This window comes from Protomyctophum parallelum, assembly GCF_964188405.1.
Source record: "Protomyctophum parallelum genome assembly, chromosome: 20".
In the NCBI taxonomy this organism is placed as follows: domain Eukaryota; kingdom Metazoa; phylum Chordata; class Actinopteri; order Myctophiformes; family Myctophidae; genus Protomyctophum; species Protomyctophum parallelum.
This window is the reverse complement of record NC_139718.1, coordinates 12,705,793-12,729,422: the sequence shown is the minus strand read 5'-3', so window position 1 is coordinate 12,729,422 and position 23,630 is coordinate 12,705,793. Positions and strand designations below refer to the sequence as shown.

The window sequence follows — 23,630 nt, the reverse complement described above, 5'->3', positions numbered from 1 at the left end:
ATAATATGCCTCCTGCCTGGTAACACTGACTCCTCCTCCTAAACATAGATTTGCACACATACACACGCATACACCAGCCAGGCCAACCTCGGCAAAGAGGCCGACTCCCTGCATCTGCTCTCCATCAGTGTGGTATGTGCTAGACTAGAGAGCCTTTGATCCCCCTCCCCTCCACTCCACAGTTTGTGTTTGCATGTGTGAGTGAGTCAGTCGTCAGAGAGCGCGAGAGAGAAAAGGTTGTTGTTCTCTTTTTTTTCACAGACAATACTCTGTGGATAAAGGCGGAAAGAGACAGTGCCACAAAAGAGCAGTAAATACTCATTAGGCTTTAAGGGCAGCCTGGAGGCCTGTTGGTTCAAGGCACAAAGTAGCTTGATCCCCCTGCACAACTGCTGAAGAAGCAGAAGTTCACCCCTCCGTACTATTAATGGACAAGTATGTGCAGCCATGAACGGAACTAACAAATGCCATGGATTAATCTGAGTTGTATTACTTACAGATGGAAAGACAAGATTAGTACATCAGAAAAAGCATCAAAGCGTGTCCCTTTTCTATTCTATCCTACAGTTGCCAGGCGTTTTTTTTTGGGTGATGCAGTGGGGTAGGCCTATGGAGGAGTAGAACAGCAGACCAGGGGGCCTGGTACCTTTGTTTTTGTGTTAAGTGTTATTGCACTTTGAAATTGAACACCAGTTCAAACAGGCAGCTAGCTATACACACAGGGGGCCCGAGAGAGTGAGGCACCCCGCACCTCCAACCTTGCGGATTCTAATGAAAACAGGACAGAGACAGTAAAGTGTTGATGAGGTTGCCAGACAAACATGTAGAAGTGGCACATTCACCAGAAAGGTGTGACAACAATTGGACTTGCAGTATGGGATATGAGAAGTGGGTGACATGGCACTTGTAAGTGAAGAAGTTAATGACACCACCATATTCTCAAAGTGTGGACATTAAGATTATGTTATGTGAAATCTTTCTTGTTGGCAACTAATCAAACTTTGACCAGAGGTGTTTTGTTTACAATGTACCCATTTGAACGTAATGGCATTTTTTTTACCTCACTATGGGCATAGGGAACTATGAAACTATAGGAAATCAAATTCGAGCAGTTACCTCAATGTATTATTGCCCAATTGCATATATCATACATTTGTATCCACTTGTATTTGCGGATAACTAATAGGTCGGGTTATTTGTAACTGATATAACTAAACACAATTGAACAAAATAAGCAGCCAGACTATTTTCTAACATTAATTTGAAATGTAAACAGAGGAGGGTTTGATCATGATCCCTTTAAGAATTCCCAGATTGTACTCTTTGTTTACATAATAGAAGGTGCGATCCGCATGGACCATAATTATGAGAGAGGGAAGTCCACTCTGAAAATGGTGGTTTTGATTCCCAATATACTGAAGAGAACCTCGTCAATTTAGCACCTCGTCTAGAGAAATTAGCTTGTGTATATAGTTTCTACGATTTAAAATATTGCCTAAAATGTAACATGCAACCTGTTGTTAAAAGGAGACTTGGCAAAGTGACACCCCCTCCACAAAGTGCAGAAGAAGTGAATGGTACAGTCCGCCCCCCCCCCCGCGCTGTTTGTGTCTGTGCTTACTCTTAGTTCAGAGCGGATTCAACCGCCAAGTTGTGATATAGCTCAATTAATGTCTCGCTAAAGCGCTATGTCACGTTAAACAACTTTGTGACCAGTTGATCCAACAGGAAAGTGGACTTTCGTCGTAATAGACACCTATGCGACTGGATATTACTGCCAAAAATGCCGGCTTCCTGTGTTTTCTGAGGGGGGTTCCGTGTGATTTTCGAGCACATTCAGACTGAGACACACTGAAGCCAGAAGCTCCATGTTTTCTTCAAGCCAGGAGGAGTACTGCGCCCCGTCTAAAGACCCGGTGAAATACGGGGAGCTGGTGGTATTAGGGTAAGTAACGTTACGTACGTCTAGCAAATAATGGTGTCTAGCTGTGGCTTATGCAGCGGCTACTTTAAAGTCACTTCCAAAGCTGATGAAACATATAGCGTGTACCTGTCTGTCTCAATATAAAGTTTTTACGAGAGGCCCTCCATAGAAGTTATATTTTTTAATCCCTTTAGTAGTACGACGGTGTCGATTGCCGAAAAGAACAGATCTAGAAGCCAACAACGCAACGCATTGTTTCGGCAAGCGATGCCCCCTTTGGCGACTAAGGTTTTTTTGAAGACTAGTACTGCGTAAACTTTAATCAGTGTAATGGCACCATCATGTTCCCAAAGCCAACTCCACGGTTATTCTATTCTGTACGACGAGAGACAAAACGTAGACTCCGCAGAAATCTGACCGAGTGCTCACGTTACTCAACAAACCAGACACGTGCGCAATAACGAGTGTGTTTCCATTTCCCGAGCTGGTATTAACAGTGTGTCATTCCATTTATCCAGGCACAAGATATAAAGGCAAAATGGCCACCCATTAAAACATAGCTTTGTACCAAAATAACTGCACTTAGTTTGTTTGTTTTCAGTATTATGGATAAACACATTGTTCCGCCACCATGACTGACTGCTGCTGCTGCGCAGTGCGCACTTTCCTACCTAAAGTTGGGTTCGTGGAGTTTGAGGAATTCGGAAGTGGTGATGGCCCCCTCCCCCAGCTCTCAGTCGACTACACACTTTAATGTAGAGCTATCTGTTTGGCACTTTAGGGCCAGGACGTATAGAGACAGAGTACAGGTCTATCTGTAGACTAGGACCCAGACAGACGGAAAGGTTACAGGTCTATCTGTAGACCTGGACCCAGAGACAGACAGACCACGGGTCTATCTGTAGGCCTGGAGTCCTTGACCCAGAGACAGACAGTGAGACAGACAGACCACAGGTCTATTTGTAGGTCATAATCTAGAGCGAGAATAAGACCACAGATTTTCTTTTCATAACAAATCTCTCACTCGCACGCACGTCGCGCACACACTAAGAAGAGTTGCTACAATATGTTTCTCCAAAGCTGACATGGCAGATGTTTCTATAAAGAGCTCATGCATAAGGGTTTCATTTTATGTTTGAGGTACACACGCAAGGTGGTGCACAAACATGCATAAGATTCGCTTGGGGCAGGTCTTTCATTTCAAAAGTTGTTAATGTTTTTGCATAACAACAGCATCTTATACAAAGGCCAGGACATTTAGAAGTATCACATTGTCTTGTTCTAATGTTGATTTCTGTAAAGGTTATGTAGGAAACTAGGGAGGACAACTCAATTCTCTTTAATATACCAGTTTATCCTTGTCTTTATTGAATTCAATTAATCTACAGCCGCCAACATCTGTGTGGATATGCCCAATTAAGCCATGTTTATAAACGTCATCAAAGCAATGAATGGCACGACTTGTGTCTAAATAAGGCTTTAGGCTGAAAAGAAAAGCTAGGCAGATGTAATGAGCATCCCAATATAGGCAGTCGGACTACTGTGTAACACCATTCAGGCACAATTATTAAATGCTTCTGAAATAAAAGAGTACTTTGATTGGAAAGGTGTGATTTATTATACATGAATTAGGGTATGTAAATATTCATCAGCCATGTTAAGTTTATGTGAATTATATTGATAAAATGCATTGAATTGGGTGCATTAATATCTTAGCACTTAAGCCATATATAAATAATTTATACTTCATTATATGATGACTACTAGCGAAATAGACGGATCTGCTTTTTTCTCTATTCTTGAAGAATTATTTTACAAAGTTGAGCAAATTGTTCCCAAAACATGGATGCTAGAGTTAATGTGGTTATTGAAAGAATTAAATTAACTGGGTGAAAGCTTGATATTATTACTAAGCAATGGGCGTCCTCCCACAGACTCACAGACATGGTCACATCATTATTACAAGGCGTAAAAGTGCTGACTGCTTATTACCCCCAACGTTGAAAGTGTGGGGTGATGGAAGTTGATGCTTTTGCCTTTGCACCGCTTTCTCGCAGGAAAAACTATAGGGCAGACTGTATATTTTGATCACAGTGCATGTAGAAACACTGCCATGTCATCACATCCTCTAGGATTAATGCTGATGGTGGACAAGATAGCCTATAGTATAATGGAAACAAAGGTTGTTTGAGTAGCCATTCTCTCAATGGTTTGTTTTCCATGACCAAAGGTGGCTTTTGTGCCTCCATGGCTCCTCCCTGGCTCTGCCTGGCAGCATTTGGTCTGGCACTGCCGGGGCAGTGAGCAGGCTGCGTGAGTGGGTACCCTGGGAATGAATGAATGGATGGATTGATCCAGAGTTCCAGACCCAGTCTCTGCCTCTCTCTACTACCTCTGTTCATTGTGGCTTGGGGAGACTGATCCTATTGATATGAAGTTTGTACATCGCTCCCTCAAGAACCAATGGTAAAAGGATGTTGAGAAGATGTCTGTCTTCCACCCTGATGAACACAGATAACCATCTACAACAAATCTGTCATAGACTTGATGAGATGTAAATAATGCACAGAGCAAGGCAAAAGCACTGAAAGCAGGCACGTTTATTGTGTCCTGGAGTGTGCAGAAATCCACCTAGTCCGGCTTGAACTCTTGTGTACAATGGTTGGTCTGACCCCCAGTCACATCACATGATTCTGTCCTCTGTAGCCTCTCTGTCATTCACAATGAGAGTTAGCACTTGACAGTAGACTAGTAATCATATCTCCCTCTGCTATCCTCTCCAGTTGGCATGACTTATGTAGCGCAAACCTGGAGGACAGGTGATGATAGTCGCAAGCCTCTAATCCCTGCTGGGGATTGGAAGGTAAATCCGCTGTCTGTCTGGCACGGGTCGAAAGGGAAACGATAGCAATTAGTTGGAGGCACAACCAAACTAGCGATACAATGCAAAGTGTGGTTGCCGCAAATGCTTACATAGGCCCCTCCCACTAATTTTGCTAGTCAATTACAATGTCAAGTCACCCCTGTGATTATATGGAAGTAATTCGGAAGGGATTTATCCCACAAAAATCATGTTTTTGCAACAAACGGTTACATTTTTTGCATTTGCGGTGCCCCTATGGATGAAAATGGAATTGCTTTTGGCTCTGTGTTGATGCCATCATCCAAGACATGTGATTCAAATTTGGGGTGGATTGGACGTTTGGTTCATGATTTGTGGCATTTTTTTGTATCATAGGCCCCTCCCACTAACTTCGGATGACGATTAAGGCTGAACGATATGGTAAAAAAAAAATCTAAAATTCTGTGGATTTTCTTGGGGCGGGACTAACCCACATTAACAAAATGTATCTGTAAGCTCACACATGTCGCAGACTTGGCATCATCACTTTGTATGATATCTATCAGTTATCGTCTTCTCATGGATATGATCATATACATGTCTCTGTGGGTGGGTTGTCCTCCAGGCCGGCTCTCTGCTTTCTGCTGACTGGGACCATGTGTTTCCTTGCCTGGCCAGCCGTGTGGAGACAGGGGACAGGTGGCCCAGCCTTAAGAGCCTATAAGAGGGAGGTGGGTTAGGAGCAGGAAGAAGCTGTGGTCTGTGCCGTTTGTGTTTTTATGTTCAAAGGTTTGGCAGACATATTGGATTATTTAGCGGTTGGTAGAGTTCATTCTTTTTTCATGATATATTGGCATATAAGCCTGACCTCATGAAGTCTTTGATGCATCATTTACCATTGCATAAAGTGTGAGTTAGTTCAACGCACTGTGGTTATGTGTGGAGAGGGAGTGTAACAGAAGGCCTGTGTGTTGGATTGGAGCAGAGCATGGGGTGTCCCAGCTGTAGTAACCAGCTGGTGGATAGGGAGAGGGTCGGTCAGACCGGAAGGGTCTCGTCCATTCACCGCCAACTGGAAGAAAAGTTTGACAGGGAGGGTATGGGAAGCAACAGTGTGAAAGGACCAACAAAATGGACCAAACTTTCAGGTGTGCTTTGTATTTACTTTGAACGAGTCCCTGGAGTTTCCAGGCACGGTTGAGCTTTAGCCATGTGAATCAGAGCTCCACCCAGATTCGTCAGTGAGGTGGGGAACCTGACGCACATCCTAAATCCTGCTCCTGCCTGTGATGTATATTATCACCACATGGAACAACTGTAGTTTATGCGGAGCTGCCTTGCTGAAACCACGACAAGCACGTGCATTATGTAATAATAATAATAATAATAACGAGAATAATCCAAGGTGACTCTTTCAGTTTCTTTTTTTTTTCACTTAATTTTTATTGAAGGAAGAACAGACAAGAAAAAAACAACTGACAAGACTATACGGAAAGAAAAAGAAAAGAAAAAAGGCTGCATTTTTCATATTACAAAAAACATTCAATGAAATCCTATTGCAATATCGCTAGGTTGAGAGAAGAGATTCCACTTTTCCCACTTTTTATAGAATTTATCCTCTTGTAGTCTAAGTATGAATGTTAGTTTTTCCATAGCATACAGTTCCTCAATAATGACCATCCATTGATCTTTCGTTGGTGGGTCCTGCTGGACACTTTCAGTTTCTAATGGGGAGAAATGTTCTTCCAGTGATGCAACGAGCACAAAGCTGCTTCAGAAAAGGCTGCAATGTTTTGGTGTAATTAATAGTGATGTGCACTGAAACTAATTTTTAAAGAAACAGTGATTTTGTAACCAACTAGCCTACACAGCTAGTCTAAAATTAAGGGAACACTTAGAAAACAGCCCAAACTGATGACATTTAAATTTGTGGTGGGCAATGGCAAAAATACAAGTTTTTCAGGCTCCAAAATCTTATTGCAGTTCTTTTTCATATACCGGTATAGGCATTACTACAAACACACATTTCCTTAATAAAAAAAACAAAAACATAGCCCTACAGGGTAACAGTAGGGGCTGTAGCCATCAGGACCTGAGGAAGCGGTGTAGAGGGAAATGGTTTGTACAAACGGTGCAACTGTTAGTGTCCGTTGGAGAACAGAATATAGCATGAGGCTTTTTTTTCTTCTTTTTTCAACATATCAGAGTTATGATTTTTTTTCGGTGGTGTTGAAATCAAACCAAATGACACCATGGTCTATATACTACTGTGTTGTCGTCAAACCATGATTTCAGCTCCACCCCAGTCATATTACCTCTGTATAACGGCATTTTTGTTTTCAATGCCAAGCTTAGTTTTAGCCCGATTTTATACTCCATCATACGATGGTGTCACACGGCAAAATAGAAGGTCTACAAGCTCACAATGCATCACAATTGCACCAATTGCACAATTTTCACCCCACGACACCATTATAATTATGACAAGGCATAAATACAAATGTTTTTTGATGTGTCAAATGCACATGTGTGTCAGTGTGAAGCTCAACAGCTGTACTGTCTGTAGCCCTTTAGGCTGCTCAGTGCCACTTTAGGTCACCCAGCGGTATTGCAAATTTGCAGCTGTTGCTACTCTAAACAGACAGACATACATACATAGAGACACACGGCCAGTTATTGGAGTGGTGTGCACCGCTCAAAAAGTAACAAATCAGTGAAATCACCATGACGCAACATGATGTCCCACAACATAATCCCCCAACACATTCCCAAACACAAATTGTGCCCAAGTGGATGAACTTGCCAATTGTATTATTTATGAAGGATTTTTATTGTGTGGGGGATGGGAAAGGGAGTGAGACATACTGGGCAATAGCCCTTGTTAGTTGAGGACTTGAGGTGGTTGAAAAGGTTTGTTGTGTTGCCAATCCATGATATCCATCCAACGTGCAAACCTTCATTTTGTAAGGTTTGGGGCTCAACTGCAGCCGCCAGGCTGCGTCATCGTCAACGCAGAGAATGTTCCCTCTTAAATCAGTGAATGGTGCTGCACCGCCGTTACCCTGCGTGTTGCGTTTGGACGGCATCACCCATTAAATATAGAACTGCAATAACTAATAGAACCTGCACTCAATCACAGTATGTATAACATTAGAATGTCTCTGTAAAGGAAGATCATGGAGACATTTTAATCTCGTTCACAATCTAATATTGGGATATCGCACACCCCTAATTTTGATCTATAAGGGGAATCCATGGTCAATTCGGGTTAACTTCACTGAATGGAAGTGTGCTGCTGCATCGAGGATTCTGACACCATTTACCATGCTGCTTGTCTTCTGAAAAATATTGTATTTTTTATGGAGGGACAGACAGTAGACACGGCCCAGGCCAAAGATTGTTGTTTTACAGTAACTTTTACCATGAAGCAGCCACTGCATTACAATGTGGAAAATTACATGAAATGACCTTAATGATGAAGTGCCATAGTTTTGTGTCTCTGGAGTTATCATTACTCTAATAGACCCCCAGGTGTGGTTATAATATTCAAATATGTCTTCCCTCCTGTGTATTTTTGGTTTTTTCCTGAAAGCTGAAAGCCTTTGAGTCAAAAGGCCCAATCGAAATACACCACAGAGCACAGACACACTAAAATCATCCCCTCCCATAACCCCTCCCCCATTATCATATGACAAAACAGCTGTGGGTGTGGCTTCAGTTCAGGTGGGTGGGCTCGGAGGAAAGCCTGGTCTGTGTTCCTAAATGTGTTTTCCGGTCTAGGCATGGTTTAGATCAGGGGTTCCCAAACTTTTTTGGACCAGGTACCCCTTTTGGGGTAGATATTTTTCCAGGTACCCCCTCATCCTCGCAACACAGATAACAATATATTTACAACCACAAGCAGTGTTTCCTGCAGGAAAAAGCTTTGGCATGGTGCTGGGTGCAGGCCGCAGGGGGGCCTTCTTGCGTCGAACATTTTGATTAATTAATTAATTTGATTCAATAATTAATTAAGATTAATAAATTAAGATTGATTTGTATTATTGCTCTTGTATTGCTATTGGAGACACTGGGGGGACACTGGGGAGGCCTGCACTGGGGAGGGGAGGGGGGGACGGGACGGGGGGACGGGACGGGACACTGGGGAGGCACTCGGCTGGGCACTGGGGAGGCACTGAGGGGACACTGGGAAGGCACTGAGGGGGCACTGGGGAGACACTGGGGAGCATGGGGAGGCACTCAGGGGGACACTGGGTAGGCACTGGGGAGGCACTCGGCTGGTCACTGGGGAGGCACTCAGGGGGACACTGGGGAGGCACTGGGAAGGCACTGAGGGGACACTGGGCAGGCACTGGGGAGACACTGGGGAGCATGGGGAGGCACTCAGGGGGACACTGGGGAGGCACTCGGCTGGGCACTGGGGAGGTAGCCTGGTTAATAAACCAGACCGAATCAGCCGTTGGCAAAAAAAAATTGCCTACCGGCGGATTTCGGTCTGGAGAGGCTCAATTGTACGCCCATTTTCTACACACGAAAACGTGTGCGCCCAATAGGGACACGGTATGCAATATGGGCGGGATTTGGTACAGTGACGTTCAATGCTTGAGATCTTTGACTGACAGTAGCTCTGACCAATTGCGTCAAAGAGAAAATGTTTCCCTGGAAATGAAATCCAAGCTGAGCCTCCCCAGACTAATATCCCGCGGATCCGTGCGATATTAGTCTGGTTTATTAACCAGGCTACTGGGGAGGCACTGGGGAGGCACTCAGGGGGACACTGGGGAGGCACTGGGGGGACACTGGGGAGGCACTCGGCTGGGCACTAGGGAGGCACTCAGGGGGACACTGGGGAGGCACTGAGGGGACACTGGGGAGACACTGGGGAGGCACTCAGGGGGACACTGGGGAGGCACTCGGGAGGCACTCAGGGGGACACTGGGGAGGCACTGGGGGGACACTGGGGAGGCACCATGGCGGACACTGGGGAGGTACTGGACATTTCATATCACACACACACCATGATTCAGCCAGGGTACCCCCTGGCTATGCATCGCGTACCCCTAGTACCCCACTTTGGGAACCGCTGGTTTAGATAAAAAAATAAAAAACAATTACGAAAAAATCACTGGTACTTTGTTTTGGTCCCAACCCCCCCCCCCCCCCCCATAGAGTTATGCTTCTGCTATTTGTTTTTAGTCTCGCCAGTTTTTAGTCTCTCAGAGTTAAAAAGTAAAGTAATAAAATATGGATATGCCAAACGAACTATTCCACTCAATTCCAAACAATTTTGGGGGAAAAAACTGTCTCAAAGAGTTCTAATCTAAAGGTTAAAAATGATACTGTAGCTTTTCCTCTAAGCTCTGGGAATTCTGCCTGAAATCACATCCAGATCATTACTAAGAAATGCATTTCATACATCTCTCGACAGTGTCTGTGGATCTGAGCTGATCCTCTTCTGTAGTAGTTAAGCTTGACATACTTTTGGAATTGAAGCACAAGCCTCCTCAATTGACCACTGATAATGATGTTAGTCTTTACTTCCACTGTCCTTGTGTCACACAACCAAACTGAATGATCTGTTGTTAGAATGTGCTGATGTTTCTCTCCTACCTCTGTGTCTGACAGGTACAATGGCTCGCTGCCCAATGGAGATCGGGGTAGAAGGAAAAGCAGATTCGCCCTATACAGGAGGACCAAAGCTAACGGTGTTAAGCCAAGCACCGTACACATCCTCAACACACCACAGGCCAGCAAGGTAAAGAATGGATGTGTTATTCTGTGAAAAAATTGCCCTCTGGTTAATATTCTGTCAAATGGTCAAAACATGGCTGTTTTCATGTCAACAGGGATACAAAGTGCCATGTAAACGGTCAATCACCTAAATAAAATGATCATGAGACTTTTGCGTGGTGGTGGTTGCAAAGGTTTAGGTTTATTTGTGTCTTAGAAGCAATGTTGAGTTCAAGCTAACTACTGTTTTCTTGGTGGACCTCAGTGTTGACATTTCCAGTACAATGACTGCATAACGTAGCCAGGCCTCTTTGCTTTGCTCTGTGGCAGAGTGCCTGCCAGAAACCGCCCAGGCCAGTATAACTCGTCTGTCCTCTTGCATTCCATCCTCTGGTTACCTAGCAAAAACTGCCAAACAAGCCAAAGGGCCATGCTTACATCTGCACCTCTGCGTCCAATATTTCAGACACTTGTTGGAGTTTTGTCCCTGGCCCAGGGCCCTTGGGTTCAGGTTACTCTCACATAATGGAACCTGACAATAATATCAGCTTGAGGTTTTTCTGTGTTTTGTGCCAATCAAACACAGATGAGAGTGTGCAGAATCTTGCATTGATTCTACAGTATATATTAGCTTATGTAGGTTTTCTTAGGAATTATTTCTCACATGGTCTGGCCTATAAGTATTGTTGTACTTGTTGTACCTTGCTGTACTAGGGGTGTAACACACCATAATGAATAGTGCACTTTATCACAGCCTTTATTTGCGCTGGGTGAGAAGAGTGATGAAAAGACAGAGAGGGTGATAGCTGATATCAGCCCTAGGGCTGATAACTGGTAAATGGACATGCAACATACTTCAGTTACCTAATCACACACACCCGCAATTGCGTAACGTCATTAAACATTATTTGTTAGGTGTTATTCCCCTTCAGACGCCGGTGGCAACGACTTTGGTTATGTGATAAACAAATTGTCTGGGCATTTGCTCGTGGTAGCCAACCTCCAGCAAATTCCTGGGTGATGTATCTGTGGGCTAGAGGTGTGGGTCTGACTTGACCTTCCTCTTCACCTCCGCTTCCTTCTGTCACACTGTTGCCAGGCCCTGGACCAGGAGGGTAAACGAAGGAATATGTTGTTGCAGTTGGCCAACCCTCTACTCCCAGCTGTGTACACATAGTCTAAAATAGCAGTCCTTTAGAAGCAAGCAGTGAGAGCAGCCTGTTTGGAAACATGCCTTCTATAAGTTGATTCTATAAGTTTAAGCTACTGTTGAATTCATACAAACAGAAGGTGCTATTGAAAGAAACCTTTTATAAATTATCTTCTACTGTCTTGGAGCCTGTCCACCCTGGGTTCCTTCCCACAATGCAGCTGTCTCATGCAAATAAGCTGAAAACACTGTCTGAGAACTGAGAGGGTGAAACAAGCACCAGTCACATGTCTGTACACACACTGTTGCTCATGGCACATAATGACTGGAGCTCTCATGGTCTCTGGCACTGCCAGCCACCTATTCAAATCCTGTCTCTGTCCTCTAATCTACATTCTTGATCTACTGTACATTTTATTTCCTTTTCTATGGACATGTTTCTTTGTCACCTTTGGGGTTGCATGTTATTTTAGCTGTGTGACAATTTTCTCACTGGGTCCATTTCAAGTGTTTTTGGGTGCTGATTGTCAAACAGGTGGATGAGTCGAGGCGCTATTCGATAGTTTAGATCCACTCCGCTACACCAGCTGACAACGTCTGTTGCCTCTGATGTTACTGCAGAATATGGCAGCGGAAGCTGCAAGCGATGACCCATTTTCCCCCTCTCTACCCAAACACACACATGATGACGATCATGACGGAGAGGGGAGATGTTTAGGGAAATGGAAATCACAGATTACAGTGGGATGGCAATGGCATGTGGAAAAGTGTATGTGAGCCGGGGCCCGATTGGCTCCAATCCAGAACACACACGTACACACCCCTCCACACATTCTCCGAGCTGAGCCGATGGCCAAGCCTGTGTGTGTTATGGTCACTGTCATAGGAGTGTTACTTCACAGGAACATAATGCTCCTGCAACTCCCATTCCAGGAATTCCTGGCTGGAACCTTTTTTTTTTCCATCCAGTAATATAACAAGAGCTTTCTTTCTCTTTCTCTTTCCCTCATCTGTGATTCCGCTTGCAGAATGCATTTAGCTACTTCCCATTTGTAAACCTGTTGACGCTCTGTGGCTGCATGGTCCAGCATTTGAAGGAACAGACTCTTGTCACATGGTTTCCTCCTGATTTCATAATGGCAACAACACAGACAAGACGACGAAAATAAACGGACCCTGTTGTCGTCGTCGTCGTTTATACTGGGGCTGTTTGTTTAAGCATAGTGTGTGAACAATAACAACATGCAGTGACTTACTTTGTTGTGTTCCAGGCTGTGAACTGCAAAGGCCAGCACAGTATCTCCTACACCCTGTCCAGGAACCAGACGGTAGTGGTCGAGTACTGTCATGACAAAGATACAGACATGTTTCAGGTTAGTGGTACAATCTGTTTTGTTTTACAATTCACATTATATATATATATCATCCTATATATCTGATATTTTCTATCATAAGTGTTTGTGTTATACGTTCCTCCCCCTGTGAGCAGGGGCTCTGTCTGTGTGTGTACTGTAAGCCTAAAGGCCCCCCTAGCATTAACCCATTCTGACTTCTAAATCCTGACAGTTTTCTGAAAAAGCTATGTTTCTATGTCAGTCGTTCTTCGATTTTTCAAAAATAGATCTGCTATTTTTCAATAGCTAAAGCATAACGTAATGCTAACACCAAAAGGGGTTCCTGCCCAAAATGGGTTAAACTGAATGTACAGCAAAGAGACGGCTCCTCTCCCAGCAGAGTGAAGTTACTTGCTGCAGACACGTGCTTCACATTCAGGCCTTTATTGTGTCCATGTGTCTGTGAACGCTACTAAGTCAACAGAAACGCAGACACACAGTGGAGAAGGGGAGACGATTAAAAGAGGGGCAGTGAGAGGGTCAAGGACAAAAGTTTTGACCAAAGAACTATAAAGGAAATGCCAAAAAAAAGCCTGAAATCTATATGGACTTTTGAAATGGGTTCCATTTAGTAGAAATGTACAACCATATGTGTCTTCAGAAGAAACAAAAACAAATGCCTTGGGAGGAATACTAACATGAACAAATAGGCCTTTATATGTTTTTCATACAGCCCATTAGTGAACACTCAGAGTAACAGAAGAGCAATTCTCTTCGCCCCCTAACGTTTGGACTTTTTACGTCCTTGCACATGTGTGGTTCACATTATTATTTTTACGAGCCAAATTTTCGGCAAAGTGTGGCCTTGTCGTCATCAGAGTCGTGACTTGTGTAGACTGTGGTAGTGTATATCAGTGGACCCGCTCAGTTAAATGAACACTATTTGGGTCCCAGATATAGAAAATCATATCAAATGGAGCCACGTCTGTGGCCTAATTCATATAAAACTGGGGGTCCTTGAAATAAAAAAGGTTGAGAATCTCTGCTGTAGGCCTGGACCGCTGGCGTAGTGGTCCAGGCACCTAGGCTGCCTGACATTGTGTCGCAGGTTAACTTAATTTCTGCATTGTTCCACAGATTGGACGTTCCACAGAGAGCCCTATAGACTTTGTAGTGACGGACACGGTGTCGGGGGGACAAGAGGGAGAGGAAGCTCCCATCACTCAAAGCACCATCTCCCGCTTCGCCTGCAGAGTGGTCTGTGAGCGAGTTCCGCCCTTCACCGCCCGCATCTTTGCAGCTGGCTTTGACTCTTCCAAAAATATCTTTCTCGGGGTAATTATTCATATACTGTACACTAATATTGTATCCGTAGGAGTTAGCGACCACTTGTTTTAGGACAAACCCCGCTGGAATGGTTAAAGCACCACCTTCCCGGGCGGGACTTCTAAAACGTCACTGGTTACATCTTCAAATATCATTCAAAACGCCAGTGGAGCAGTGACCTTAGTTGCTTGATGACTAGCGAGGCTTGGCTATGAATCCCCCCAGGATCAAATCCCATGGTGGACAGAACCATTTTTATTTTATTGGTTGGGTTTAGGCATAGTTTCTTTCACTGATGTTATGGTTTGGATTAAGGGTAGGTTTCGGCATAGTTTTACTGAGGTTATGGTTAGGATTAAGATTAGGGTTAGGGTTAGGCATGGCTTTACTGAGGTTATGGTTAGTAAAACTATGCCTAAACCTAACCTTAATCCTGAGGTTAGTGTTAGTCTTGGGTTTTACTGAGGTTTAGTCATAATTCAATTCAAACTAAATTCCAGACACACAGGGGGTCCATAGAGTACATGCAACAAAACAAATATAATAAATAGTTTTACTGAGTTGGGCATAGGTTTTCAGACGATATACCATTATTATTCCCTGCGTGGCATGCGCACGTATAGGCTATATGCTTGTGTGTGGTCAATGGATGAAATGATTAGCATACGCTTTTTTCCCCAAAACCTTGGCGCGACATACTACGATTACTATGTATATAGCGTTTAACAGTATAACACAGCACTTGGTTGGGAACTTGGGGTTAAGCACATGTAAACAGACTCGCGCACGGTCCAAGCTGACACAGCGGAGCAATTATCTCATACATGCCACCCCTTTTTTGCAGTGGCTATATCATGTGAAAAGAGGAATGCTAACATGTCTCCATCTCACTCGCAGGAAAAAGCTGCCAAGTGGAAGAACCCAGATGGCCACATGGACGGGTTGACGACCAACGGCGTGTTGGTGATGCACCCCAGGGGCGGGTTCACAGAGGAGTCCAAGCCCGGTGTTTGGAGGGAGATCTCCGTGTGCGGGGACGTATATACTCTGAGAGAGACTCGATCTGCACAAACCCGCGGTAAACTGGTTAGTAGTCCCCCTTCATCTCTCTCATACACATTATATGCGTCTTCAATTAGATACTTCTGGGGCTGTGATGAAACTTAACAATCACAGAACACACAAACTCTCGATTACTCTGTTTTGCGATGATATACCAGACGGCACTAGACTTAAAGTAAATCACATTATATGCACAGTGTCAGAATTCTTTCACATTAATTTATTGTCCCACTGGAGCGAAATGTCTAAACGCTACATTGCCCCCTGCAGGTGGAGATTGAGAGCAACGTGCTGCAGGATGGTTCCCTGGTGGACCTGTGTGGAGCTACCCTGTTGTGGCGCACAGCCGATGGCCTCTTCCACACCCCCACCCAGAAACACCTGGAGGCTTTGCGGCAGGAGATCAACGCGGCACGTCCCCAGTGTCCTGTGGGTCTCAACACCCTGGCCTTTCCCAGCATGCAGCGCAGCCGTGCCCTTTCCTCTCTGGAGGACAAGCAGCCCTGGGTCTACCTGGCCTGCGGCCACGTGCACGGCTACCACAACTGGGGCCATCGTTCGGAACAGGAGCCCAACGCCCAGCGGGAGTGCCCCATGTGCCGGACGGTGGGGCCCTATGTGCCGCTGTGGTTGGGTTGCGAGCCCGCCTTCTATGTGGACACGGGCGCGCCCACGCATGCCTTCGTACCGTGCGGACACGTGTGCTCGGAGAAGTCGACCAAGTACTGGTCCGAGATCCCGCTACCTCACGGTACCCACGCCTTCCACGCCGCCTGTCCGTTCTGTGCCACCCAGCTCAACCTCACCCAGGGCTGTGCCAAGCTCATCTTCCAGGGCCCCATTGACTGAGACCGGGGTTCTGCTCTTGGGAAGAGATTAGGCAGCAATGCCGACATGCTGTGAAACTGTTAAGATTATTTTGTGCTTTCTCTTATGATTTCTTAATTTTTTATTTTTTTGCCCAACTGTGGAAAGGAGTGAATCCCATCGAGGCTCCTCATATACTGTGGATTCGGCACATGGTTTGTGTGCTGAGGTTCGGGGGAGAGGAACCTTCAGAGGTCCGTTACGTAGTGCTTTTATCTGGGTCGTCCTCTGGCTGTATGGACGGCCCCTGTTGGATTCAAACATGTTAAACACACACATGGCAGCCTCCTCCAACATGTTAAACACACTGCACCACACATGGCAGCCTCCTCCAAACATGTTAAACACACTGCACCAAACATGGCAGCCTCCTCCAAACATGTTAAACACACTGCACCACACATGGCAGCCTCCTCCAAAGTGAATTAACTGTTCCAACAAGCTGCTTTTCACCCCAGTTTTAGAGTTGGCTTGTCTTGGGCCGCTCGCCTCATATCACAGGGCCACGGGATGAGGGTCCTAGTAGCAGTGAGCTGTTTTCACTAGTTGCCATAAATCCTTAGTCTGAACAGGTGTAGTTTGGGGTCTGCTGAGAAGCGGAAGAGAGAATGTGCGCGCGCATTTGTAGTCTGGTTCCTGTTGGGTCTGACACACATGGTTTTTTACAGAGCCAGACAGCTGGACTGTTGGCTGGGAGGAAGGCCCATGGAGTCCACAGAGGGTCATGGCTAACGAGTAAAATACTCCCGATTGGGCCCTCAGCCCTGAGACGATAATGGCATCCATGTTGTGCATCCAGTGGTGGATGCCAGTTCACTTGGTAAACAGACAACAGCCCCTTTTGTTTCTTTACAGAGATGTATTCCAGTGCCTCCAGTCCCATTGAAACAGTGGGAATATTTTTGCTACATGAGAAAAGCTATTTTGTTGAAGATGGTTTTGCCTACAACAAAACTTATAATGAAATGTTAACTCACACAAAAAATCTTCACATTTTTATGTCAGAAGAGATATTTTACTACACTGAGGCCCTTGTACTGTTTTGTAATGAAAATGTTAATATATATTTTTTCTCTCGTGTAACTATTGTGTATGTTTGTGTGGGTTGGATTGTGTGGGTGTGCTTAAAACTTCTTGTTCTGCTAAACATGGAGACAGTTCATGCCCCCCCTGTGATTGCAACCATAACCGTGAGAACACAATCACCCTTGTGTGACTCGACAATGAATGTATTCAAATACATTGACTTTCCTCACCATCAGTGCTTTATCCTGAATTATGCCATTCATTTATGCACAATGGCAAAGCGGTTTCCCTTAAGAACGTACTGTAAAACACTGGTTGTGAATGGCTTCTCCATCTGTGTTGAGAGAGAATGAATGGAAGTGTACTCCCATGCACGTCAATCCACACCTGCAGGTTCGATGTGGTTCTTTTTGCCCCACACTCACATGTACTGTGTTCGATCTGCACTGTTCTTAGCTTTATCCCCTGCTGTGTCTGATCCAATGATTTATACACCAATAAACCTGGGCACAGTCACAGAAGCGTCGCATGATTATACCAAATATAAGGAACAGTCTCTCGCTGCCACCCCTCCTCCCAACCTCCTCCCAATCCAAAGCGTTCCCATAAATGATCCAAGCCAAACTTACTATCACTGTGGAATGCTGACGGCTCTGGATTACAGTTGGGGCTGTTTGGTTGCACTCATCAGCTCCATGAAAATGATATTATCGCACACAATGCCAAATTTGTTAATCCAGTTGTGTGTAGAATAGATGAATAAAATTGGCCAAAACCCTGATGTTAAGTGCAAATCTATTGAAAATAAAGAACTCAGAGACCAAACTGCTGTTTGCAATGTTGGCTTGCTGGACTGTGCCCAATCTGCCCATATGTAGTTGAAATTGACCACTAGTTTATTGAATAGGGTAGTGAGCATGGTGAGAGCAGTGTTCCAATTATAGCTTTTAAGCATTAAGTCCAAATTGCATTGTCGGCTAAAAAGGTCAAAGTGAGTGACACTCAACGCTTTTGTTAAGAGTCCAAATACATATACATGAACTCTGGGCCACAAAACTGTCATTAACGGTGGACTTCTGAGGTTCTTTCTTCACCGGTCTGTCCTGAAGAGAAACACTTGGCAGTATGAAGCCATTAGCAGCAGCAGCATGACACTGACAGGACACACGGGTCCTTGAATGGCTTTATATTTCTAATAACGGTTAATATAACTGCCATGCAGGTTCAAGGACTGAGCCACGTTCTACAGTAGCATTCCTCTTAACACATTTCAGCTGAACGACGGTGCCCATTGCTGTAGAGACTGTTGCTCTGTTAACAGCTGCAACGTACGTTGCTGCCACAAACATTCCTCCTTGGTAAACATGGGTGGGGCCCTCAGTTCACACAAGGGCTTGTTCTATAAGTTTGTCTGCTGCAGGAATTCTGTTCACAGGCCATAGAACGCACTGATTATCATCCGAATGCTGCGTTGCAAAGAATAAACCGATTTTTAAAAACGTTTGAGTATAGCGAGTTTGTATTCTTGTGGTAGAATGTCTGCCTTCAGCCCTGCTCAAATTATGACAGCCTTGAAAGAAATGTTCTCCATGTATAATCATAATCCAGAATAGGCTCATGATGAGCTTGTGTTATTCAAGTGCTTCTCTATGTTGTCCAAGAGTCATTCCATTAAAGGTAATGCTCTGAGACCCTGAGGCTATTTGGAAAAAGATTTGCATCATCACATCTAAGTTTTAACTTGTGATGTATACAGAATGTGATGGGGATGTATTTTTGTGCAATGGAAAAGTTCCTCTTTTTACTCTCTGCAACTTGATTTCAACTGACATAAGCTGTGTAGTCACAGCATAACAAGTTTCTGATAATTCAGTTGCATATGTGTTTCATCATTCCTCAGTATGAGCATTTCTCCACTGTCTTGGTTGCCAAATTGACACAGAATGTTAAACTCAATAGAGCACAGCATTTTCTTTAGAATATGGTGCACGTCTTTTTGTTCTCTTAAAGTCTGTTTTGTTCAATGAAATGTTACACATGATTAATAGAATTTTTATTCTCACCGTACTATAGCCTAGGCAATGGCATAACATGTGTGACGGCTGTATTCCCTGGTGCTCTGTGGTGCAATTTCCCTTGCAGGCCACAGGAGGGCACTACCTCATCAACAATGACAATATTGGCACTAGGGGACCAAAGCATCAAACAACCTATAACAGAGCAAAGACATGGAAGATTGATGTTGAATATAAAGGAGATAGTGAAATACATGACAAACCCTTAGCTAGTAATAATACATTAATTAACTGAATTAACTTTCCTACGGCTGTAGCTTAATAAGGTCGTAGGCTATGTGTAATTTGCCACAACGAATGAGAAAGATGAGTAATAAGAAGCCCACGTATTTATGTAAGAACTTGAGATATTTACTCAATTTCATTACATTTAGAGTAAATCATTTCTGCCTTTGGAATATAAAAACAGCTGTTCTCAGATAATATAGACATGAACGTCTCATGCCTTCCTCAAATTAAATGCAGTGCAATATATTTATATTAACATTAAGAAATCTCTAAAAATATTAATATTTGCATATCATTTCTAGTCTTTATGTTCATCCACATTGATGGTGACAATTTCCATCTCTTTGCATGGGAAGTCCATCGCCCCTATAATAAGGATGTATGGAAAGGATTTAAATACATAACATGTCAGTCAGGCATTTGGGGTAGGGATGGAGCAGTGGGATGCCGTGCTTGCTAATTAACATTGCTACAGTGGATGTGAGGGGGGTTCATGTGCTGTTTTTCTGAATGACAGAAAAGACAGGGAAGGTGACAGCATGCTAATGTAGAGATCACTGGTTGGCTCCCCTGCCTTAAGCAGGGCAGGGTTATTTATGCAAATAAAGTAGAATCCTGATACAATTACTTTTTGTATCTTTTCTTTCTTTCATAAGATAACGCTGATGCTGACTTGGGTATATAAAGTAAAATCACACCCGTGTGAAGTGAGGGGCGCTCTTATCATTGTACATCATCATGACGTAAAATAGACAATTTACACTATGACGTCACGTAAAATTGTCCATTGTCAGTGGTAATTTAATGTGTGTGTAGGACAAAGTTTGTGAACACACACCAATCAAAAAAGGCAAGGGAAAACACAGACTATTTCCATTCTCGCCTCCCTTGTTCAAAATAAATTTCTACAAAACCTTTCAGCGATTCTGCACTAACCTAATTTCACCACTGTGCTTAACTTTTGCATGTGTGTGTGTTTTTATATTTTCTGAAATATAATATTTAACTCAAATATGGAAGTATAGAATGGAAGTCAAAAGGGCTTGTAGCCTATGGAGCTGGAACCTTGCCCACATTAAGTCGTATACATCATACATATTATGTCATAGATGAGTGACATCACATGCTGATTTCCATTTTTTAAGCTTCATCTTCATTTAAGTCGTTTTGCATCTTGCATCTTCCATTCACCACGGTAATACAAGCTCTAAAGCCACACCATTCTTGGAATAAGGACATTACATCTGGACGATATACCAGAGTAATGGACGCTGATGGTTTTGAGGAGCTCCTGCAGCAGGCAGAGCAGCTGGCTGCAGAGACAGAAGCTGCGTCTGAGCTCCCACGCGTGGAGCGGAACCTGAAGGAAATCCAGAAGGCCGGGGAGCGCCTTAGATCTCGAGATGCACTGACACACACCTCACAGGACACGGCCAACATTAAAGCGTCCATACTTCTTGGTTCCAGAGGACATGACATCTTTCACCTTTCTCAGAGGTTGGAGAGTCTGAGTGGTCCCACCACATTTGAGCCTCTGGAGCCAATCAAAGACACTGATATACAGGGTTTCTTGAAGAATGAGAGAGACAACGTCCTCCTGTCATCCATCAAAGAGTCACGCCACAGGACATTCCAATTAGCCGAAGAGTACCATCGTGAATCAATGCTGGTCCAATGGGAACAGGTGAAGCAGGGAATGTTGTACACATTGCGGGGAGCAGGAGAGGATGAACTGGACTCCAGTCAGGAAGCCGAGCCCAGCTTTGTGAACGAGGTGGTAGGTCCAGGAAGGAGCTCCTTGGACTGTGTGGAGGTGGCTTACGCCCGACAGATCTACATCTTCAATGAGAAGATTGTGAACAGCCATGTCCAGCTTAATTTAGGAGAACTGTGTGCATCTGTAGCTGATAGTCTGGATGACAGGAATGTATCCGAGATGTGGTTGGCTGTGAAACAGATGACAGACGTACTGCCAGCAAAAGACACCCTGAAAAGTCGCACGGCTGTTGACATGCAAATGAACTTTATACGCCAGGCACTCAGCTTCCTGGAGGACAGTTATAAGAACTACACCTTGACGATAGTGTATGGGAACCTCCACCAGGCCCAACTAGGAGGGGTGCCCGGAACGTACGAACTTGTCCGCAGCTTCCTCAATATTAAACTACCAGGACCCCTCCCGGGCATGGAGGATGGCGACGTAGAGGGCCATCCAGTGTGGGCTGTGATCTACTTCTGTATGCGCTGTGGAGACCTGAAGGCAGCCATGCAGGTGGTGAACAGAGCTCAACATCAGCTAGGAGACTTCAAGACCTGGTTCCAGGAGTACGTGAACAGCCCTGACAGATGCCTCTCCCCAGAGTCAGAGAACAGGCTTCGACTGAACTACCACAGAGTTCTGAGGAACAGCACTGACCCTTATAAGAGAGCCGTCTACTGTCTCATAGGGAAGTGTGACATCAGCAACAACCATGGAGAAGTGGCAGACAAGACTGAAAACTACTTGTGGCTCAAGTTGAACCAAGTGTGTTTTTATGATGATGCCAGCAGATCTCAGGACAGATTGACTCTGCCACAGCTCCAGAAACAACTGCTGGAGGATTACGGGGAGTCTCATTTTTCTGCCGCACAACTGCCCTTCCTGTATTTCCAGGTGCTCTTCCTGACACTTCAGTTTGAGGCGGCCGTTGCCTTCCTGTTCCGGACGAGAAGGCTGCGGAGTCACGCCGTGCACGTGGCCTTGGTCCTGTACGAGCGCCGCCTGCTGCTCAAACCTTCTGGCCAGAGCGCTCAGCTACTGAGTCAAGAGGTCGGCGATCCGCCTATGGTGCGTCGCCTCAACTTCATCCGCTTGCTGATGCTATATATTCGCAAGTTTGAGTCCACAGATCCACGCGAAGCCCTGCAGTACTTCTACTTCCTACGCAATGAGAAGGACAGTCGGGGAGAGAATATGTTCATGCACTGTGTCAGTGAGCTTGCCATTGAGAGTGGAGAGTTTGACATGCTGCTGGGGAAGCTAGAAAAGGATGGCAGCAGAAAGCCTGGAGTGATAGATAAGTTCACCGGTGAAGACACCAGAGGCATCATCGGTAAGGTGGCTCTACAAGCAGAGAACAAAGGCTTGTTTGAGGAAGCTATTAAACTCTATGAGCTGGCCAAGAATCCAGACAAGGTTCTAGAGCTGATCAACCGGTTGTTGAGTCCGGTCATCGCCCAGGTCAACGCTCCTCAGTCTAATAAGCAGAGGCTGACAAACATGGCTGTGGCTATCTCAGAGAGGTATTGCTCTCAGGGCGTGTCAGGAGAGAGGTCTGTGGACAGCACGTTCCATCTGCTGCTGGAGCTGATGAAGTTCTTTGATGAATACCACGCAAAACAGTTTGACAAAGCCTATGGCGTGATGGAACATTTGAAGATTCTTCCACTCAGTCAGGACAGTGTGGAGGAAAGAGTGGTCGCCTTCAAGAACTTCAGTGATGAGTTGCGTCACAACCTGTCCGAGGTGCTGCTGGCCACCATGAACATCCTGTACACACAGTACAAGCGCCTGCAGAGAGCACCGTCGGGCACATCAGGCCGAGGGCAGAGGACTATAGAGGAGAGGGATGTACTACGTAGCCAAGCCAGAGCCCTGATCACATTCGCTGGAATGATCCCCTACAGAATGCCTGGAGACACCAACGCAAGGCTGGTGCAGATGGAAGTGCTGATGAACTGAGAGAACACACACCTGCCAAGCTAAGCTGCCATTGGTTTTGCTTCAAATCCAAACAGGCACAATAGAACACACACACTTCTCATAATCACCTCACTTCACCTGGCTTTAATCAGGTGAAGTGCGGGGTGCTAATATATTAAAGTCTAACTCATGTTGATTAGGTGATGTAATGGTGATATAAGTAAAACAAACGGTGCCAACACAAACATTAAATGCCATTAACAATAAAGAGACAATATGACGTAATAAGGCACATTATGACGTACGTTTTCCCTTCATTGTCAATGGCGTTTAAAACAAACATTGAATTAGAGACAAAAATTAAACCTGTGTATAGGAGGGGCT

General features: G+C 44.7%; 2 protein-coding genes across 2 annotated transcripts; both read left to right on the top strand.

The window, feature by feature from the left end:
* Window positions 1–1,638: 1,638 nt before the first annotated feature.
* On the top strand, window positions 1,639–18,760 carry peli2 (pellino E3 ubiquitin protein ligase family member 2). The gene is made up of 6 exons (XM_083792360.1): window positions 1,639–1,945; window positions 10,392–10,521; window positions 12,918–13,019; window positions 14,118–14,315; window positions 15,204–15,392; window positions 15,639–18,760. The coding sequence occupies exons 1-6, from the start codon at window positions 1,869–1,871 to the stop codon at window positions 16,215–16,217; spliced, it is 1,275 nt and encodes a 424-aa protein (XP_083648486.1). The 5' UTR covers window positions 1,639–1,868; the 3' UTR covers window positions 16,218–18,760.
* A 2,068-nt stretch (window positions 18,761–20,828) lies between these two features.
* LOC310878100 (nuclear pore complex protein Nup93-like) lies at window positions 20,829–23,285 on the top strand (the record flags this gene model as incomplete). Its single annotated transcript, XM_083792215.1, has 1 exon — window positions 20,829–23,285. The coding sequence occupies one exon, from the start codon at window positions 20,829–20,831 to the stop codon at window positions 23,283–23,285; it is 2,457 nt and encodes an 818-aa protein (XP_083648341.1).
* Window positions 23,286–23,630: the final 345 nt, after the last annotated feature.

Bases quoted from the DNA above. Each gene is read 5' to 3' on its own strand.
- peli2 (XM_083792360.1), top strand. From the start codon at position 1,869: ATGTTTTCTTCAAGCCAGGAGGAGTACTGCGCCCCGTCTAAAGACCCG. The intron at 1,946-10,391 runs GTAAGTAACGTT...TGTGTCTGACAG, and splicing joins GGGGAGCTGGTGGTATTAGG to GTACAATGGCTCGCTGCCCA. The intron at 15,393-15,638 runs GTTAGTAGTCCC...TGCCCCCTGCAG, and splicing joins CACAAACCCGCGGTAAACTG to GTGGAGATTGAGAGCAACGT.